Raw genomic sequence first — 21,745 nt, 5'->3', positions numbered from 1 at the left:
GAATGTGCAACATACAGGTAGGTTGTCAGCATCAGCTGAAATGTACGCATGTAAGAACTTTGACATGTTGTCTCCCCTTCCCCCCACACATACATTTTCTTCTTCTTTAACTATACTTCTTTTTTCCCCTTCTTCTAGAAATTGAGGCTGAGGGAGGATGGTAGGCACAGGAAAACTTGGCAAAACTGCTCTGTGCTTTTAAAACCAAAGTGCCCCCTCACCCTCTGCCAAAAAAAATATATATTTTTTGGTCTAAGCACTGACCAGTCCATTATAGAGATTTCTTTGTTTTTAAACAGAGGTGCCACCACAAGGGGTGTCCTACTTACTCTCTTGCAGGTCTTAAAGTATCCCATTGTGGGAAGGGTCTCTGGGCAAGCAAGTATTACTTGGTCAGTTGCTTGCTTCCCTTTTTCCACCAAGGATGTTGTCATAAGTCAAAATAACAGCATATTCCAAATCTCAAAGCAATTGTGGCCTGAGCACAATTGAAATTTAGCAGAGTTTTTCCTATATAGCTTTAGAGTAACTCTTCTGCTTCTCTGTCACTCATAATTCAGGTTCTGCCTTTGCTTCAGAACATGAGCAGAAGAGTCCTCATGTGATGCTAGTTATTGCAGTCATGGTTGAAACTCATTTAGGGAAAGGATTTCAATATTAAGCTACGGGGCTGCTTCTCCCCAATTCCTCCCTAACAATCCATTGTGTGGACTTCTCTCATCTAAAAGGTTGGTGGCTTTTGCTTGGGATCAGTGCTCTATTCACGTTCTTGCTGGTCTCTGAACACATTCCTGTTGCGTTAAGACTTGAAAGATTTGTAGATGTGTGATGTTCAGGCACAGGATGCTAAGAGCTATGTTACTATTCTTAGTTTGTAAATTGTCCTTTTGATACCATCTTGTTTTCTTTTGTAGGTATAAATAAAACACTGTTGACAATAAGGTGTGAACTTTTTATTGCTTGAAAATTCTCTTGACTATATATAGTCCACTGGTAGTTTTCTTAAGAGTTTTTATTTGCTTCAAGACCACATTTGGGGGTGTTTGAGTAATCACCCTAGCACCTGAAAATGTGAAAGGGAGGTGGGATTGATTGGCACAAAGCAACAAGGCCAGGCACCTAGTAGGTAAAGCTTGGTCATTTGTTTCCTCGTTGGTAAATGGTCATCATGGTGGCAGTACCCACCTAGGTTACTGGGATTAAAGTACTGTGTGGAGCTGCTGTGAGCCATAGCAAGACCCAAGTCTGTTTTAAAGGTGAGGAAGCAAACTACTTCAGTCTAGCCAAAGCTGATAAATTTGGCTTTTGCTTGTGGCTTGAAGACATAAGTTGAAGTAATATTTCGCACTTACAATATTAGGTCACCTCTGTATCACTCCCTAAACTTGAAAGTGAAAATCAAATACCATGTTTCTAGTACTTGAAGTCTGATCTTTGGGGGCATTTGCCTTATACATAGACATCTTTCCAGATGGGATTGACTGTTCCTTAGCATGAGGGTCACGCTAGGACCTCGGGAGCAATAGTACATGGGTTAAGCTAAGATTTCTTGATAATCCAGTTGATGTGAGGCCCCATGCTTGTGTAATTGGCCCAGGTTTTTTATTCCTGCTATAATTTAAAGGGCAGATTGGTGAGAACGTCTTCTACGTAGAATGATCAGTGCTTTGCTGAAATCCACACTAAGCATTTTTCTCATTTTAATTGTAACATTTGGCCCGAGTCCTGTAGAAGTGGTCCAGGAGAACATTTCAAATACTTTGTTCAGTGTCCTTGTTAAGGTGTAGAACCATCTCTGGGGCCCTCAAATTGGCATTGGAAGACTTAACTTCTTTCCTTTAAGGACTAGAAGAAGATGGAGATGAAATTGCAAATTTATCACATGAAAAGACTCCCTTATAAACTGCAGTTTCTCTAATTCCCAGTTCATAATAGGAGTTTGTTAAAGCCAAGGGGGAAACTTCCCCCAAGGTTAACTATAGACTCATACGCCCCGCCCCCTCCTCAATCTTGGTTACTGTTCCCACTTTTCCTTAGGCCATAAACTTGGCCTCCCTTTCTGTTTCACATCTGTCCAGTGCCTTCGAGATCTGCCCAGAACAGGTGACCTCTGCCCACACACGGGTGACCTCGTGAACAACCACAACTGCCCCATCCCTAGTCTCCCTACTTGGCTGCCTTTTACTCTACATGGCAGCTGCTGGGCTGCCGCTTGAGCCTTCCAATGGCTGCGCTTAGCAATCAGTGCAGTGCAGACCCGTAACTCCTGAGCTTGCTTGACCTCTGAGCTCTCCCAGCTTTATAGATTGTGACCACATTAGCCTTTTTGTCCTTTGACACCAACCTGGTTCCATTCTTGGGGCTCCTACATAAGCTATTCTGTGGAATCTTTCTCCTATATATTTTTTTAATTATGTTAATCACCATACATTTCATCATTAGTTTTTGATCTATATTTTTCTAACCAAGTATTCTGTCAAATGTCCTCCCACAGTTCTCTCTACACAGTGTTTGCACAAGTACATGCAGTATCTAACTGGTCTGTATTTCTTCATGGTACTTGTTTCCTGGAAACACTTGTTCATCTTCCATCAACTGAAGTAAAAGCACCAGGAGGGGCAGAGACTTTTATCTATACATTCACTTCCAGATCCCCTCCTATTGAGTGGGTAACTCCTTGTGTAACCCTCCAGAGCAACCCTGCTCTGTCTGGTACCTACCTTTGGTCACATACAAGTAGAAGAAGTCACAGTAGAAGATGGTTTGTACTACTCCAGACACCACTGCAATTTGGTCATAGAAGTTCTCAGTCTGATACCGCCTGATCCAGTTAGCCAGGTAGAGTGCCCGGTACAGCCCAAGAAAGAACAGGTAGTGAGTAGTAATGGTCTCAGCCTCTCCAGTTTTACTGATCATGAAGAGCTGGGGCAGGATGGCCACTGACTCCAGGTAGATAGAGAAAGTCCAGAGGACCTGAACCAAAGAGAGAAAGTGGCCAGAAGAGGCAGATAAAGACCATGAAGGGGCCCATCTCTTTAAAAGGATGTAATTACTGGAATAATCTAGTGCAGCAAAAAAAAAGTTTCTGAAATAAGTGTATCATTCCACCCCTCTGTAAATACAAAATATTTCTAAAAGATTGAAGCAAAGTGCTTTTTTTTACATCACATGAACATTTCTTTAGAACATAATTTTTAATTGCTGGGGAATTTTATTGTCTAAACTCGTCTTAATTGAAACCATAGTTTCTCAAAACGTAGTCCGGGAACACTAGCATCAGAACTTGCTGCTACATTTGCGGGCCCCCAGATTCTTGGGCTGCAGCCCAGACCTACTGAGTTGCAATCACAGCCTGGACTGTGCTCTAGTAGCCAGCCACCCGTGGGACAGAAGGTCTCAGTAGCCATAAGCAGTGCTGTGATGCCTGCTTTGTTAACATAATGAGTTGGGTCCCTTCTCTTACCTCCAGGGGAGTAAAACTGTAGTTCTCAAGGAAGGAGAGACCAATGACGGGGACCAGAAGAAACTCCAGGCGGAATGTGTCATTCTCACTGTCAAATGTTTTACGAAATTTCCCATAGATCATGTACACTGTGACATAGGCACAGAGGAGAAAAACCACCTAACAAGGGAAAGAAACACATGGGAATCAAAGAAGTCATTTTCCAACCTATTTGCTGGGCTTCCAAGCTACCCTGAGTTGGGACCTACCAAATAAAGGGCTAGTGCACTGCCCCAAGGTGGACAAAGTGAAATGTGTGTGCAATTTCTCTTGAGTCGTTGGCCTAGATACTGAAGCTAATGACCCTTTTGTTAAATAACTCCATGCTTCTAATGAGGACTGATGGCATTAACTATGAACACTCAAAGGTGCCCAGGCTTTCCTTACGGCACAGCGTTAGGGAGAAGACCAGAGTTGGTCTCTGTCCGGGGTTTTAGCAGTGGCTGGAATTCCAGGGCTCTTAACTCAAATTCCTGGATCTGCCTCAGTGACTTGTGAGCATTGTTGCACCAGGACTGACATCCTTTGAATCAGCTGATCCTTGCTCCTTCAGAAAAGCTTCTTCTAATCACAGTAGCTGCCCTCCAGCACGTGATGGTTTTATGGTTTGCCAGAGGTTCTCAAATTTGTGTGCGTCAGAATCACATAAATGGCCGTTGTTCCTCCCCTACCCCCAGAGTTACTACTGACTCAGTAGGTCTAAGTAGACTTGAAGATCTGCATTTCTAGCAAGTTCCTATGTGATGCTGATGCTGCCGGTCCAGGAACTCACTGGCCTAGAGAACTCCTATTCGTACTTCAAAACTCAGATTACTTTCTCACCAGAATGAGGCAAATATACTTTCTGTCACCATAGCCCCATGGGAACCCATTCACTGCCCCCCATGATCACATGTTCTGTAAATGTCTGTGTACCAGTCTCTTTCCCCTATGGGAGGGGATTTCTGTAAGAGGGTCCTGACTTCATGTCTGCCTCCAAATCCCCAGCCCCTAACTCAGGGCCCAGCACAAAACATGCCAGAATGAATGAATCAGTCAATGAAGTGATCACTTCCTCACTTCACAAATGTAGAAACTGGCCTCTCTGAGGTTCCTACAACTCATTCAGCCATGCCAAGGGCTGGGTGTGCAGTCCCTCCCAGGGCTATCCAAGTCAGACCCTTGGGCGGAAGAATGAACTAAGTAGGTGGTGTTTGCTATTTCTGTGTTGACTTTAAGTAAAGACCATGATTTTAGGACCTCAGACTGAAGTTCAGCACCCCATAGATAACATCAGCCATTCCAACAAGATGCCTGGAATCCCAAAGGCACATCTCTGATATGGAGGGGAAAGAGAACCTGCCCTGGTTAAGTATCTTCTGGGTGCTAGGCACTTTACATATATTTTCTCACATAGTCTTCACAATAGTTCTGCAACATAGGTAGAACTCCCCTCACATAGCCTTTCTTCCTTAAAAACGGAACTATTGGTGATGTGCCCAACTAAAAACTACACTTCCCAACCTCCTCTGCAGATAAGGATGGTCAGTAGTGTGCCAGTGAAAGTCACTGGGTATGGTTTGGAAAAGGCTCTTTACAAAGGGCTTAGCCAGCTGGCAGACACCCTATTGCTTTCTCCCCTTCTTCCTCCTTCCTGCCCAGAATGTGATGTGATGGTAAGGAGTTCTAGCATCCATTTTGTGACCCTGAGGCAACCTTGAGGGTAGATGTCACATTTGGACTCTGTATAATTTGCAGGGCCTCTTAAAGAATTGAATTTCAAGATGGCAACAGCAAAGCATTAAACCAAGTGTGGGGCTCTTCTGAGCAACTGCACAGGTCACACATCTGTGAGTCCTGGTCACACTAAAATGATGGAGCAGAAAGTTAAAAGGAGTTGCCATTGCGGCCCTGGACAGCCCACCTCCAGATTCCATATTATGAGTAAGGTAAAAATAAACCTTTATCTTATTAAACTAACTCTTTTTTAAAAATATTTCTTTATTTTAAAGAGAGAGCACGAGCGGGAGGTGCAGAGCCAGAGGGAGAGAGAATCAAGCAGACTCTGAGCTGAGCACGGAGCCCAACACGGGGCTCAATCTCACCCCTGAGAGCACGACCAGAGCCGAAACCAAGAGCTGGACACTTAACCAACTGCGCCACCCAGGTGCCCCTAAAATAACTTTTATTTTAAGTCTCTGTTACCAGCATCCAAGCAGTAACATTCCACTTCACTGACTCTGAAACCTGTGCTCCTTTCACTAACCTATGTTGCCTTAAAGAGTTCGGATGGCTGAGGGGCGCCTGGCTGGCTCAGTCAATGGAGCATGTGACTCTTGATCTTGGGGTCGTGAGTTCAAGACCCACGTTGGGTGTAGAGCTTTAAAAAAAAAAAAAAAAGCTACGAAGGCTGATTAAAAGCTCAGAAAATGCCTCACCCCAACATAACCTCTAATGGTTATGGCCCAGAACCTAAGACATCGGAGTGAAACCAAGAGATGCTCAGTTTCTCCTATAAAACAGGGCTGTGCTTCAAAGCAACAGCTTCCTATCACAAAATGAAGTCCAAACTGTTGACCTGCGCCATCTGCCCTCCCCCAGCCCTCTGATGGCAGCCCCACCTCCATCGGGCAGCCCTGGACTGCTGAGCTCCCACCTATCCTGTGAGCACAGCAAGCTTGTTTCCGTACTGGTGGTCTTTGCACCAACTATTCCTTCTGCTGGGAATGCTCTCTGCTGATTAGCCCATGGCTGGTTCCTTGTGTCACACAGACCTTGACATTTATGTCACCTCTTCAGAGAGGCCCTTCCTGGTCATACTCCCTAAACAGCTTCCTATTCGTTCTATCACATCACCCAGTTTTTAAGACTTTTTTTATGGGGTGCCTGGGTGGCTTCATTGGTTAAGCATCTGACTCTGGATTTCAGTTCAGGTGTTGATCTCAGGGTTGGGAGTTCAAACCCCAGGCTCCATGCTGGGCATGGAGCCTACTTTAAATAAACAAACAGGTGCACCTGAGTGGTTCAGTCGTTAAGTGTTTGCCTTTGGCTCAGGTCACGATCCCAGGGTCCAGGGATCGAGCCCCGCGTTGGGCTCCCTGCTTCTCCCTCTCCCACTCCCCCTGCTTGTGTTCCCTCTCTCGCTGTGTCTCTCTCTGTCAAATGACTAAATAAAATCTTTAAAAAATAAAAATAAATAAACTTTTTTAATTAAAGGAAATGTCACCCTATTTTAATGATTTGCATAGGCTCATCCCTAACCAAAGATTTTCTTGCTTGTTTTATTATTTGCCTCCCCACTTAGAATATAGGTTCCATGAGAATAGGAGCCTCTTATGTCTTCTTCAAGTTCCTGGCTCATAGTAGGTGCTCAATAAATCGTTGTCAAATGGATGTCGTATGGATAATCTCTCTGAAAGCTCAGAGTTCATGTTTGAATTTTTTGCTTATTTTTTAACCATTATAATAGCTAACCTTTACTGACTGTTTAATATATGATGGCTATTGGGTACCTGGGTGGCTCAGTCGGTTAAGCGTCTAACTCTTGGTTTCAGCTCAGTCATGATCTCAGGGTCGTGAGATTGAGATGGAGCCCGAGCCCTGCCTTGGGCTCTGCACTCAGCGGGAAGTCTACTTGAGATTCTCTCCCTCTGCCCCTCCCTCCGTCCTCCCCTACACGCGCACGCGCTCTCTCTCTCTCTCTCTCTCTCAAAATAAATCAATCTTAAAATATATATATATGATGGCTATTGTGTATTTGCATGTATTACCTCATTTAATTTTCACCACAAGCCCTCTCAGGTGAGTAATAGTATTATCCTCATTTTGCAGATGAGGAAAGGGAGGTACACAGAGGCCCGAGGCCTTGCCTGAGCGCAGGTCCCTCAGCGGCTAACAACACATCCAGGTCTGCCTGCCTCCACCGCCTGAGTTCACAAGCATGCTATCTGGGTCTGTTGGGCTCAGCAGCCCCCGCCACCATGGCCACCCACCCCCTCACCTTCATGACTGTGTTGTAGATGGAGATGAAGTTGGTGAACAGGTCCAGGTACCTGGTGGTGAAAACGAGAGCAAAAAGGATCTGGCTCTTCCCAGAGATGCCTGTGGCCAAAGGAGGACGGGAGACAATGAGAACACAGACTCCTGGGCCCACCAACACTCCAGAAGCCCAGAGCCTGAGCTCAAAAGGACCGCAGGGTGTCCAATCCCACTTAGTGACAACACCCTGTCCCCACACGGTCCCTCGCTGAGGGTCAGGAAACAGCCCTTCCCGCTGGATCACTTGAGTTCCTCTCATGAGCACGAACACCGAGCTCCCAGGGCCCTGGCATGGGCCCGCCCAGGTTTGGTTCCCGGCTCTGGTAAGCTGTGGCAGGGGGTGGAGGCGTCTCTTTGCTCCACCCCGAGTTCCACTGGCAGTCCCCAAAGCTCTGTCTTCTGGAGAGCAAGTCATGGACTTTACAAAGTGTCAGTTCACCAGGGAGACCACATTGGGTGGAGGAAAAAGCAGGGCCAGAGGAGCATTCTATTTTCCAAATTTTAAAAATTAAAAATACCTTTTGTTTAGTTATAGAAGTTTTAACTATTTTTACCCTTCGTAAAAAACAAAACAAAACAAAACAATACATAGCTATAAATAAAAAAGCAGCAGTCACCTGAATGCCCAAGACTCAGTGTGCGTCCTCCCAGACCTTTGCTGGCACACACATGTGCACGTATGACACACGTGGCCACATCAAGTTGACAAAACTGGGGTCATACTTCTCATGCTATCACCTCACCTGCTTTGGTCTCTCTTTTTTAACTTTTTATTTTGAATCAATTTTAGATTGGTAGAAGAACTGTAACGATAGTACAGAGTGGTCCCATACACCCTTCACCCAGCTTCCCCCAACGGTGACATCTTGCCTAATCACAGGACGTTTACCAAAACTAAGACATTCCCACTGACACAGCGCTGCTGACCAAACTCCGGGCTTTATTCAGATTTCTCCCATTTTCCCACTCACACCCTTTTTGTGTCCCACAAGCCAATCCAGGAATCAATGCTGCATTTAGCTGTCACGCTCCTGAATCCCCCTGTGGCCACTCTTACTATGTCACGGAGGTGGGTCCAGGGCAAGGCGAGCCCTGTCCTACCTCCCGTTCCGTTCCTCTTGCTTGACGGACAAGCCCACACCAGTCGGGACACCTCAGCAAACCATTCCCATCAGTGATACCTGTGTTTCTGATCCAAAGGTCAACTCTGTCCTCATTCATCCAACCTCCCCAGAGCCAGCTGAGGGCAGTGTCTGTTCAGAACCGCATCCTTCCCCTGGCTTCTGCGACCATCCACACTTGCTGGCTCACCGCCCCTGGCCGCTCCTGTCCTGGCTCCCTAATTGTTGGAGGGCTACCCCGGCTTCTCCCTGTCTCTGTGCCACCTCATCCCACATGCCAGGGATGCCCCAGCTCTCGATGCTCCTCCAAGTTCTGACCTATATAGGCCAGCCTGACCAAACTCACCATCCCAAGCCCCTCTTCCTGTCTCCCCTCCTTTGAGAATGCCACCACCATCCCCTCAAGCCACGAAACCAAGAGCCATCCTTGAGTCCCTCCCCCGTGTCCCCCCCAGCTCCACTATGCCCACTTCCATGCCCCTTGCCCACCCGGCGCCCTACCTCAGAGGTCTCACTGGTCTCCTCAAGTCCTTACCTGCTGCCAACCTCCCCACCCATTCCACTTACCAACCAATGGCCTATTGGTAATGGATCGACTGGGGACTTTGGCACCGAGAAGTGACATTACTTGATTAAGGGTCTGGTTCCTTTATTCGTCTAAACGATGCCTTATCTATTCCTCTGGTGCTGGACATTTTGGGGAGGGGGACAATTTTATTTTATTTATTTATTTTTTTTAAGATTTTATTTATTTATTCATGAAAGACAGAGAGACAGAGAGAGAGAGAGGCAGAGGGAGAAGCAGGCTCCCCAATGAGCAGGGAGCCCGATGCGGGACTCGATCCCAGGACCCTGGGATCATGACCTGAGCCGAAGGCAGACGCTTAACCAGCTGAGCCACCCAGGCGCCCGGGAGGGGGACAATTTTAAAGACTGAGGATGAATACCACTGAAGCCCCTAACATTCTGGAGGGTGCTGGGTGCCCGTGCCAGCCTTCCTAGCAGTACGGCCGGCCTGAGCCTCACACTCCTCATTGTGAAAGGAGTGGCCTCATACAGGTGGGACAGGACTGACCGGAAGCCTAAAGAGGACTCAGCGAGAAGGCGAGTGCCCCCTTGGGGGTCTGGGACTTGGACTTGCAGTAGTGAGGCTGGCTGTGGGCAAGGGTGCCCACTCCAGGCATGGGGCGTGGAGTCCAGGAGGCCAGCTCTGGGCTACACCTACTGCTCCCCCATCTCCCAGACGCCTCTCAGAGAGGTCCTCAGCACCATTTAGGAGGGTCCAGGAGGGGACTCTGGTAGGGGACAATTCGCTCCCCCCCCAGACTTCCCCAAGCCCTGCCCTCTCTGCATCCTCAGCCTGCCAGGTTCCTGGGCTTTGCTCACATTTTCCTTAGTGCTTGGGAGCCCCGGCAAGCTTGAGCACAAAGGTTTTCACACTCTATCGAAAGCAGTGAAAGATTTCCACCAGAGCAAGCCACGCACAGAGGCCCAGGACATAGAAGAGAACCTGAGCCGGTACGCGGCCAGAGTCCCTCAGGGGTCCACTGAGCACATTTGGGACCCACTACAGCCCTGCCTCCGTTTCACAGATGGGGAAACTCAGGTTCGAGGTCACACGGTGAGTCAGTGGCTGAGTGAGAACTAAGCCCCAGTGTCCTACCTTTGGGGGGGGGTGAGGAGTGGTCAGGGCAGGTCTCACCAGGCTCCGCATCTCGGGGTGGGCAGGGCTGGCATCGAGGCACCTCACCTCCTCAGATCCCAACCAGGCCTATGCCAACCCCCCCTCCACACACACACAGGATCCAGCACCCAGCTGCCCTTTTCCTTTTTCTGTAGCACTTAGCACGTCTAACAAACCTATCATTTACTTGGTTGCTTCGACTTTTGCTTGTTGGCAGTCTCCCACTGCTAGAAAGTCCGCTCCCCCAGGCCGGGGCTTCTCTCCCTGCTCTCCCCGTTATGTCCAGCGGGCCTAGGGCCGTGCTGGTAGAGTGGGTTGGGGAACAGCGCCCCCTCCTGGTCATGGTTGCTCATCCCGCCCAGGGCCCTCCGCGGAAGAGCAGGGACAGGTCCGAGCTAGATCCCTCCCCTCACCGGAGCTGGGAGCCCCTCCCGGGGCTCCTGCCTCACTTCCCCGAGTGGGAATCTGAGGGGCCGTGAGTGCCTATCTCTCCAGAGACCGAAAACAGGTCCAGAACCACTCCCTCTGCAATGCCTCTCACACCAGCACCCACCCCTCACCCCTCACCAACCCACCCCCCGCCCCCACTGCTCTCTCTGCCCCCTCTCTCGGTGGGTCCACACAGCTTTCAGCGTGACCTGCTTCCGGTCCCTTCCGGGCCCCCTCCCCTGCTCTCCAAACTTCCATCACTCCCCAGTCCCGACTCCCTAGCCTGAAAGACAAGGCCCCTTCACATTTGGACCCCGGCGCCCCTGCCACTCACTCATCTCCCTTACGGACCACCCCCAAATCAGGCTACTCGCCGTCCCTGGGACATTCCCTGCCCTCTGCGACCTGTGGGCTTTTGTACCCCCAGTGCCCTCCACACAGCACACCCTTCCTGGGCGACACCCGGCCCGTCTTCCGGGACCTAGCACAGAGCTGTTCCCTCCATGAAGCCTTCAGGGGTCTGCTCTCTGCCTCCTTGGCCCCCTGCCCAGCCTGCACTCATCTCTGTATCCCCTCAGCCCAGTGCCAAGCCCAGGGTGGGTGCCTCCGGGACACCAGCAGACAAAGATGGCTGCAGGAGGCTTGAGCAGCCTCTTCATGCACTGAGTCTCTTTGGCTACCACCCGTCCCGCTGTGAAACTTCTCCAAACCCCCAGCAGGGTTTCCACATTGCTGGGACCTCTCCTGCCATCCCTGGGCTTCTGCTCAGGGGCAGCTCCGTGCTCACCGGGGCCGGGCCTGGTGTCCCTCCTGCCACATCACAGCCGCCTGTGCGCTCACAGGCGGGGGAGGGAAGAGGGCCCAGCCCGAGGGGCTGTCTGGAGGGGGGCAGGGGAGAGGGTGGGGGAAGGAAAGAGAAGGCCCCGGGAATTGCAGGCTACTTCCTGTGTGCATACCTCCCCCGACCTCCCGATCGCACCGCGCCCGAGGCCTCCCCTGCTGCGGGGCGAAGGGAGGGACTGGCAGGAGCCAGAGGGTGTCGCCTCCTCCGTATCCCCGTCCTCTTCCCACTAGCAGTGGCAGTGCCAAGGCAGGGACGGCGCGGGGGCGAGTGGAGGCACAAGCCCACCCTCCGTCCCTAATCTCCACGGGCCCTCCTTCTTTAACAAAGTCCAATTTGAAAGTTTCTTTGGCAGCTGAGCTGTGCAAAAAGAGTTTCAAGCACCGCCAAGCCGAAGTCCTCACCTTGCAGGCAGGCGGCATCGGCTGGCCCCGGCCCGCCCCCGCCCCCCCCGCCCCCCCGCCCCCCCCCCGCCTGGGGGGGGGCGACCCTCACCCGAGCAGCACTTGGACCTCCAGATCTTCCCCAGGAGCAAGATCATGGCCAGGAGGTGGCTCAGGTCGCCGAGGATCCGGAACACGTTCATGGTGCCCCCGGCGGCCCGACACCGCGCGCCGCCAACTCCCGGGAAACTTTGTGGCGGGCGAGGCGGCTGCCACGTCCCCGGCCCGGCTCTGGGTCCCGCGCGCCGCTGCCCGCGCTCCGAACCCCGCGCTCCCCGCCCGCCGCCGCTCCGCCAGCGCACTCCCGGCCGGGCGGTGACGTGGCCGGACCGGCCGCCGAGCCAGACGAGCCAGGAAGCGCCGCCGCCCGAGATCCCGCCTCCCGCCCGGCCCAGCGCCTCGGGCCCGGGGCGGGGCGGCCGGGACGAGCCGGGGGGGGGGGGGGCGTTCCGGCCGCGGCCTCTGCTGCCGCGCCCCCCCCCCCCCCGCAGCCCCCGGGGCCTCCCGCACGCCACCTCGGGCCAGCCGCCGCGCCGGGTCTCGCCGCCTCAGTCCCCTCATCTGGACCCCGGTGAATAAGGCGGGCGCCAGGGTGGAGTGGGGTTCCGCGGGCTAGCGCTTGGCAGAAGCCTCAGGGGCTGGAAGTACCCCATAAATGTCACCCACTGCCCCTGTCACCATCAACCTGGGGTTCATCTCCTCCTTCCTTGGAGCCCGATACCTGGCCCTCTCACCTGTTCACTGGGAGAGCCACCTTGTTCTGCCCTGACCGACCAGTAGGAGGTGAAGGGGGTATAAGTCATGGCCCTCAAGTTTGAAGTCAGGCTGACCTCAGGTCCAGCCTCCCCGCTGTGGGCCTTCCCTCTTGGCCTCAGTCGATTCATCTGTAGAAGGAGCCTACTGTACGAAAAATGTTTGTCAGGGAGATCCAGGGAGATCCAGTAGGCTTTAAGTCCTCACTTTGCAGGTGACAGCTAGGGAGGTCCAGGGAGGTGAGGCGCATGGGCCAAGTTTCTCTGGGAGGAGGAGTCAGGCACTCATTTCGGGGCTGTGACAGATTCTGAATGGGCTGCTCTGATCCCCGTTCCCCGCCCCCCCACCAGTCCTGCCCAGATGCCTCTCTTCCAGCATCACCCAGAGAAGGCGGTGGCTATTTAAACCCCTCAGGTGTGGCTACGGTTCTGGGCCCTACCGGCTGGCGTCTCCTCAGCACCCACCTCCTCCCCAAGCCAGGGAAAAGCACGTGCATTTGCCATTTGGTGAAACATCTGTCCTCCTGAGAAGCAGTCCCAACTGCTGCGGGGGCTGGAACAAGGCTAGAATTCTCCTCTTCCCTCTCTTTCTCCAGCCCTCCCCCCACCCCCCACCCCCCCCCCCCGACCCCAGGAGAACTGACAGAGGCCAGGGAAGGTCTGAGAACCATGATGGTGGAAGGGACAGAACCCAGGCTGGGTGGCCTCAGGACCAAGATCTTGAGCCTGCCATGTCCTCTCCTTGGGCCTCAGCTTTCCCATCCATTAATGGGGATAATGAAGGGGAAATTATTGCCAACTGGTAACTTGGTCCTCCTTGCATCTAGTCTTTCCAGCCCCCCCCAGGAAACCGATACTCCCTGTCTCAAGACAGAGAGCTCATCACCCCCATTTTAAAGATTTGTTTATTTACTTATTTTAGATAGTGCACATTTACAAGCAGTGGGAGGGGCAGAGGAAGACGGAGAGAAAATCTCAAGCAGACCCCACACTGAACACAGAGCCCCACTTGGGGCTCAATCTCATAACCCTGAGACCATGACTTGGACCAAAATCAGGAGTTGGCCACTTAACCGACTGAGCCACCCAGGTGCCCCATCATCACCCCCATCTTACAGATGAGGAAACTGAGGCTCAAATTGTCTCTTGCTCCCCCAGGTCACATAGACCCCTCTCCCCGAAGTTCTACCACTCTGTTCTTAGTAATGAGCCCTGCCTTTCTCATACTTACCCCATCTTTAATGTGGAGCATTTTTCAAAGCTCCTTGTGGAGAAGAGGAAAAATCATGAGCTCATTTAAAATACTCGGCCCTTGCCCATGCCAGCACTTTGGCCACCTGCACCATCAGACACTGTCTGTCCCTGATGCTGGGTGGTTCTGGGCGTGTCCCTCATCCCCGTGAGCCTCACTTTCCTGACACCCCAAATGTGTCTGCTGTAGGAATGCAGTTGGGGGGAAGCCAAGAGGGAAATTTCCTTCAGCTCAAAGGGCAAGGGTTCCTTTTTTCCCCATTAACAAAGCAAATTGTACATTCAAAGTCAAAGGAGAGAGAGAATGGGGGAGTAACTCAATTACAGAAAAAAAATGTGTACAATGATCTCTTTTCCTTCCTGGTCCTAGCTCTTTGTTATACTTCACTGCTCTAGTGAATATCATGCCAACTGCCTCGAATTCTGTGTGGATGTAAAGTGAAAACCACTATCCTGAGGATACCCCACACTTAATTGGCTGCCTTTCACTGGGCAGGGCCCTGGAAAGAATGGGGAGCTATGGGCCCCAGCTCCTGGGACTCCCTGCAGGTCACTAGGGGCCACTATGGCTTCCTTTGGCATACACGCACACACGAGTGGATGCTCACCTGTGGAAGGAAAGAACTCTTCCCAGGCCCAGGCAGCCCGAGGTCCCACTCCAGAGGCACGGTCAAGTCCATTCCCTAACCTAGGCTGAGGGTAGCCTTTCTCTTCCTGCGGTTCTGCCCCAGGTGTTCGGGAAGCACCCCCTTCCCCAATATCTTTTGAGTGATATGCAGCAGGGCAAGTACAGTCCAATTTTTGCACAGCAGGAAACCAACGTTCCAAAACTTCTCCTCCACTTTCAGTTCCAAGCACATTTGTAGAAGACCAGCTGTGTGCTGGTGCCTTACAGGTTGAACCTAGAGGCAGCCTCAAGGAGCCCTTGGGGCACTGTGGGAGGCCGTGTCCGTGCATGCGTTAAATATAGCACAGATGGAGAGTAACTACCCTTGTTGGCAGAGAGTTGAGAGGAGGATTGCAGTTAGGAAGGCTTCAAACGATGCCCCAGTGGGCTTTGCAGGATGAGTAGGAGCTTGCCTGAAGGATAAAACCTAGGAGAAGAGAGTAGGAGTCCCAAATAGAAGCAACCACGTGTGTCAAGGCACAGAAATATGATACAACCCACTCTCCTAGCGCATTTTATTTGTACAGCTCTTTAAAAGATGGGAAAACGGGGAGGGGGGAGAGGGGAGGGAGGAAGGATGAACGTCAAGGTTAGACAGATCCTTGTTCAAGTCTCAAGTTTCACCACTTACTGATGAGCTGTCGGAATTTGGGCAATTCGTTTTACCTTTTCAAGCCATACTGTTCTCATGGGTAATCCGGGTATAAACCAAGTACGGACTTCATAGGTTAGTTATCAGAATCGAAGTTAGCTAGGTACCTAAAGCACTTTGCAAGGAGTAAACCACTCATCAAATGCCGGTCCCTTGTTCCCCTTTACTGGACACTGAGGCCCAAAGAGGGCCCGCAAAGCAGAGCCAGGAGAAAACACAAAAATTCTGTGTTCTCAGAAGGTGATCACTCCCTCGCCGGTTTATTCCAGAAGTGCAAAAAAAGACAATTAAAAATAACCTCTGGGCCCAAGGAAGCCTTGTGGGGCGTTAGAAGTGTTCTGTATCTTGCTTGAGTGGTGATTACACGGGTTTTAGGCATATGTAAAAATCCATCCAGCTGTACTCTTAAGATATATTACAGTTTGTAAGTTACACTTCAATTACACAAAAAAGAAAAACATAACAAACCTTGCGACGCGCCGCTGGCGACAGGTGTCTTTCTGAGACACCAAAGACCCCTCTCTGAGCGCGGGGCAGGCCCAGCGCCCTGCGCTCCGAGGCGTGCGTGGCGCGCCTCGGCCGCCTCGAGGTTCCCAAGGCAACCGCAAGCCGCTCGCCGCGTCTCCCGAGTGACGGAGCGTCAGCGAAGACCCGGAGCCCGGATTGAAGAACCGGAGCCACGGAGCAAACGGCCCGCGGGGGTTGGGTGGTGGTGGCTGGATAGAGGTGGTGGCTGGCCAAGGGCGGAGGCGAGCGACCGGTGCCCTTCGTCCTTGCGCTGGCGTTCTTGAAGGCATCTGGCAACCACCACTCCCTAGCCCTGTGACCACAAACTGCTGGGTGAATACACCTCTGGGATTCGCTCTCAGCTTTCCAGGAGGGGAGATGGACCGCTTGGCTACTCCCCAATATCACAGAGCGAGTCAGGGGCCAAGGCAAGCCCTGCACCCCGGTGGCCTGCTTTCCAGCTTGTGCAGCCCAGCCAAGTGGAAGGCTCGTAGGTAGAGCTGGGTGCTGGCACCTCCTTGGGCTCTGGTTCCAGCTCAGCCGGGAATTTGCTGTGTGGTCTTCAAGTCCCCTCTCCTGCCTGTGTCGCAGAGAGATGGGACAGCACCACCAATAGCTCAGAGTAGCTGTTACCAAGTGTGTGAAATAGGAGTGTAAAAGTGGCTTATAAACTGTAAAGTGTTGCACACCTGTTAAGGACCATCCCTGCTGCTACTCTATTGTCTTCTTGTCCTCATCATCAGTCCGGCCCCAGCCGCGGGCTCGGTGACAACCAGATGCCCAGTGAACCTGGGGCTCCCCACTCTCCATGCCCAGAGGTTTACAGTCTCCGGGTGAGAGTTCCTTCCCGGAAATTCCCCCTTCCCAAGGAGTGGACCCAGGGTAGCTCTCCCAGGCGTCAGGGATCCTTTGATCCCCAGACCACCTACTGGAGGGATTCACAGAGATAGCAACCTCCACTCACCCTCCTGTACACCTCTTCCTAATCTTGTACCCCGTAGCTGGATCGTAGAAGTTCCCCACCAAGTGAGGATGTCTGGGGAGCCCAGGATGTGGCTCCTGCCCAGAACCCGATGGTAATTCCACTTAACGCTCTTTGAATGCCACATGCTGGGCATGTGTTTGTACAGTTGTGTATTCATGTGCCGCGAGACCGTACACACATCGGGGTGCACGCATGCACGCATTGGTGTTTGTGTGTACTTGGGATTCATATTTGAGTATGTGTATGTAAAGGTGTGTATTTACGGCTGCGAGGTATGCGCTTGCAGGTGTGTGTTGTGTATCTGAGGCATATGTATTTACCCGTGCATCTATTTGTGTCTTTGGTGGTGAATGTGCACATCAAAGGGGCATTTGTGGGTTTGTACTTGCGGCGTGCAAAGTGGATATGTAAAACCGTGAGGTCTGTAACTGTGCATGTGTAGGTGTGCTGGGGGGTTTCAGTGAGGGGGCTCTTTTCTCCCCCATCTCCCCTCATCTGGGTGACCTTTCTCCAGCTGAGAACTGTAGCTGAGGCCACAGGCATGCCCAGGCTAGCTCTTACCCCTCTGCTGACCTGTGGCTGCTCAGTTCATCGGCTTGCCCCAGGCTTTGGGCAGTGTGGGCAGCGGGAGCAAGGGCGGGTGGGTGAACCTGGGTCCAGGGCTCGTGTGCCACCCCCTCCCCTCCGGCCTCCTCCCCTCCCCACAGCAGGAACAGCAGCGGGGAAAGGTTGGCGGAGGGGGGCTATTTTGGGAGCGTCTCCCTAGCAACAGCTGCCACGGGCCGTCTGTGGCGGTTTTTCTATAGGTGCTAAAATATTCCACCCTGGGGACTGCTGAGTGCTGGGGGGTGGGCGAGGGTGGGAGTGGAGGGCGGGAGAGACCCCTGCAATCTCCCGTCCGCAGGGCATAGCCTGCTGGGATGGGTCTTGGCCCCCCCGGACTCCCCTTGCCCCTCCCCCCCCAATTGCTCCTCACCCCTCACGGCTGCTGGGACTTTAGAGTTTGGAGGCAGGCCAGCTGTGTCCTGGTCTGATTTCTAATCTAAGCAGCTGGGCTGCCTCTGTTTGTCCCATCTGTAGAATGGGCTGGTCAGACTTTAGGGAACTCTCGAAGTCCCAAACCCCTGGACTCCATGACTCTGGCATTTTGAAGGGGCCCGTCCAGTCTACCTCCCCTGCTCCTCCCCCTGCTTGGCCCAAGCCCTCTCACCGGCAGTCCTCCCGGCCCTCTGTATAGGCTCTCAAGGCCTCTGTGGGACCAGGGAGGCCTGACTGGGCTCCCAGAGTGAGCCAGTTTGGGAGACGCTCTGCTGGCCTGAAACGACCTTTCCCCAGGAACTGGGAACCGATTTCAATACTGGCTCAGACACTTGCTTATTCCCTGAGTGACCCTGGGCAAGGCACTTCCTCTCTCTTTGTCTCGGTTCCGTTTCCTCACCTGTGAACGAGGGATAGTCATAGAGTCTCCCTCATGAAGACGTTGTGAGGATCAGATCTGAGAATAGAAAATGGGCCGGAAGTTTTGGCAAAATGTCCAGTTGGACGAAGGTTTTACTTACCATCATTACCCATCAAACTTCAGAGCAAGTCTCACCCTTCCAGAGAGCCGTCCCTGGTCACGTAACAGTATGACCCATGCCTCAGTTTCCCCATTGGTAACAAGCGCCTGCATCATAGAGGTCTTGTAAGGATTAAATGAGACAATGCCTGTGAAGGCCTAGAATGCTGCTGGGCTATTGGTATCACCCCGGGGGGGGGGCCTGTTCTCCTCAGTCCTTCCAGGGGGGGCGTTTCTGTGTTGGATGATGACAAAGTCTACTTGCCCTTTAGGGACCCAGTCCAGACTGTCCCATTACAGATGAGGCTCCTGAGGTCCAGAGAGCATAAGCAATTTGCCCAGGGTCACCCTGCTTCTGACGTCCAAGCCTCTCTCCACTGCCCCTGCAAGCCTCTGCACACCTGTCTCACATCCCTCCCCACCTCTACCTCCCACCCCTCCCCTTCTCAAATATGGGCTGGACAATGGTGAATTCTCCCCCTAGTCTTCTGTCATCTCAACAGTGAGGCTATTATCCTATGACACAATAGGATGTCATACAGGTGAGGACACTGAGGCACAGAGAGATGTGAGCTGCCCAGAGTCACACAAGGCTTGGGTGGGGGATGACTTTTTTTCCTGGGGTCCCTGAACCTCTCTCTGACTGGAACTGTCCCTTCTGCCTCTCCCCACCTCCTCCCAGTCCAACCTTGGCCTCCACCAGACCCTCCTTACAGGAGATGAGCAAGGGGGGGGGGTCCCCAGACTGCAGCTCCGGGACTAGCAAGGTGACCATTACCAAATGTTTCCTCTCAACCCTATGACATCACAGGCACCAGGCCTCCCCCTCCCATCTCCCAGAAGTCACTGTCCCTGAGCCCTTACCTTTTCCTTAAACTTGTGTCCAGGGACCTAGCATCAGGACTGATCCCACAGGAACAGAGGCTCTGGATCTACAGACACCTCTGTCTGCATTCCCCACCTCCTCTGCCCCTCTTCTTCCCCGCCCCCCCCGCACCCCACATTTCCAGGGCAGCCACCAGGTCAGGCCTCTGGCTAGCTGAAGAGACCACAGGTCATTTGCCTCACCTGCATCCTCCCGATTTCCATGGAAAGGTGTGATAGTGACCAGGCACTTATCTGCCACTGACCCAGGATTCAGATTGCTTAAGTTCATCCATCCATTCACACGGAAGAGTCATGTGAAGGAAAGCCAGTCTTGGCTGCCTGCCTGTGAGGACATCGCCGCGTAATGAGGGAGCCGGGCATGGAATGGGTCATCCGCAATGGGGCTCCACACAGTGTTGAAGGGAGGACTGAGAAAGGGTGGTCACGTTTATTCAACACCTACTATGAGCTGTGAATTTCTTGTGCATCGACCTCCCCTAATCTGCCCCTGTGAGGGGAGGGACTATTAGGGACCCCATTTTACAAAGAAGTTTGATTAAAAAAAAAAAATTGGAGTACCAGGGCCAGATGAATGAGTGAGTGGGTAAAGACTTCTGCTGGGGGCACCAGGAGGCCCTCCCAGGGGAAGTAGGGGGTGCCTGGGCTGGGAGAGCCATAGGAATTGTCTGGGCAGAGAAGAAGAAAGGGCACTTCAGGCAGGAAGAACAGCACGGGCAAAGGCAGAGAGGTGCTGAAGCATCTGGTATGTTCTGGAATCTGTGGGAATCAGGGTGTATGTGTGGGTATATAGGGTGCTGGATAAGGTGGGGCCTGACTGTACATCATGCTGAGAACTTGGGACTGGATCCCAGTTGGAGGTGGAGAGGATCCACGGGGAAGGAAGACAGTCATGGTGGTTAGTGTGCTGGACACATGCTCGGGGATCAGCTTGGAGAAGACACTGGAGGAGATTTCTTCTTCAAAAAATTCTCAATCTGGCTTTGGGGTGCCTTAGTCTGTCCGCCTCTTAACTGAGACTAGCCACAGATGGCCAGACTCCCAGGGAAGTTCTTCTGGCTGTCTAACTATAGGTGTTCTCTCATCCTCCACCCTAGTGAAGGAGCACTTTCCCTCCTCAGGGGGTCGGGGTGAGGTGGCAGGGTCGCCAGGAAAGTGGCTGGCTCTCAGGGGCTGTGAGGTGCTGGAGTCTGCTCCCCATAGCCCAGAGTGTGGGGCCCAGACCTGGGGCACACTCAGACTGGTATCCTCCCCAGTAAAGACAGCTTGGAGTAATGGGGACGCAGAGAATAAGAGACTGGGGTTTGGTCCGGCTCTGCCACCTCTGGGTGACCTTGGACAAGCTCATGACCCTCTTTGGCACTCAGTCTCCCAAGTCTGTAAAATGAGGGGTTGCTGTCTAGGTGACTGTGAGGGTCCCTCCAGCCACGCCACCTCCGTCTCCCGGAGCACGGTCCTTAAGGCCGATACTTCAGGAGGGGAAGGCGATCGCTGAACAAAGTGGCTGGGAGCCTCCAAACCCAGGACAGACCCTCTCCCACCCACCCCCTTCCCGGCCCAGAGGAACCCTACCGACCGGCCCCTGGGGGCTAGAAAACCCGGGAGCGGATCTTCGGAATGGGTTCTGGGAGGAGCGCTCCTGGAGGGAGGAGGAAAACCCGGGCAGGATCCGGGGCAGGAGCGGGGGCCCCGCAGCCCCCAGCCCTCGGCCCTGCCCCGCGCGGCCGGCCGACGCGAGCGGGTTTGAAGACCCGCTGGGCCGCGGGGAAGGGGCCGGGCGGGGCCCCGCGGGCCGCCCGGGGCCCGGGGGCCGGGGGGGGGGGGCGCGCGGCCTCCGCACTGGGGCGCGGGTCACGTGTGAGGAGGGGCGAAAGTCTCGCAAAGCGGGGCGGCGTGCCGCGAGTTGGGAGTTCTCGGCGCGCCGCGGGCGGCGGGAGCTCGGGCTCCCGGGCGAGCCGGGGACGCGGCGGAGGCGCGGGCCTGGGTCCGAGACAGCGGGGGCCGCACCGAGAGTGGGAGGGAGAGAGAGACAGAGAAGGACAGACGGAGACCGGGAGGAGGACAGATAGAGACGCGCAGGGAAGACAGGGCAGAGGCGGAGGGAGGCAGGGGAGACACCAGGGGAGGGCGGCAGGGAGAAGACAGAGACCCCGCAGGGAGAGACGGAGAAACCCGCACGGGGACAGAGGAGACCGGCAGAGGGACAGAGAGCCCGGGGGGCAGCCGGGGTGGGTGGCGGCGGATCCCGGGCCGGCGGGCCGCAGGGTTCTCGGGGCCGGGGCCGGAGGCGAGCGCCGCGGGGCAGGGCGCGGAGCGCAGGGCGGGGGACAGTGCGGAGTGACAGCGCGAGAACAGCGGCGGGCGGCGGCGGAGGGGCGGCGGGGGCGGGGGGCGCGAGCGCTGGCGGTCGAGCGCCATGGGCCCCCGGACCCCCGAGCTCTGAGCCGGGGC

At 53.5% G+C, this 21,745-nt stretch overlaps 1 protein-coding gene across 1 annotated transcript; it reads right to left on the bottom strand.

Moving 5' to 3' along the window:
* Window positions 1-938: 938 nt before the first annotated feature.
* Window positions 939-12,309, bottom strand: KDELR3 (KDEL endoplasmic reticulum protein retention receptor 3). The gene is made up of 5 exons (XM_028115604.2): window positions 12,090-12,309; window positions 7,482-7,582; window positions 3,464-3,622; window positions 2,721-2,973; window positions 939-1,845 (listed from the first exon to the last, which is right to left on the bottom strand). Exons 1-5 carry the CDS (start codon window positions 12,178-12,180, stop codon window positions 1,805-1,807), a joined length of 645 nt encoding a protein of 214 aa, XP_027971405.1. The 5' UTR covers window positions 12,181-12,309; the 3' UTR covers window positions 939-1,804.
* Between the last annotated feature and the right edge of the window lie 9,436 nt (window positions 12,310-21,745).

The sequence above is a fragment of the Eumetopias jubatus genome, unplaced genomic scaffold (assembly GCF_037043125.1).
Source record: "Eumetopias jubatus isolate StellerSeaLion01/CBP00866 unplaced genomic scaffold, mEumJub1_p1.0 scaffold_8, whole genome shotgun sequence".
Taxonomy (NCBI): Eukaryota; Metazoa; Chordata; class Mammalia; order Carnivora; family Otariidae; genus Eumetopias; species Eumetopias jubatus.
The sequence above is the reverse complement of the archived record's forward strand: the minus strand, read 5'-3'. Positions and strand labels throughout refer to the sequence as shown.

Excerpts from the sequence above, each read along its gene's own strand:
- KDELR3 (XM_028115604.2), bottom strand. The coding sequence starts at position 12,180 with ATGAACGTGTTCCGGATCCTCGGCGACCTGAGCCACCTCCTGGCCATG. Across the intron at positions 7,583-12,089 it reads GAGGTCCAAGTGCTGCTCGG|GCATCTCTGGGAAGAGCCAG; the intron begins GTGAGGGTCGCC and ends CTTTGGCCACAG. Across the intron at positions 1,846-2,720 it reads CTACTTGTATGTGACCAAAG|TCCTTAAAGGAAAGAAGTTA; the intron begins GTAGGTACCAGA and ends ATCTTCTTCTAG.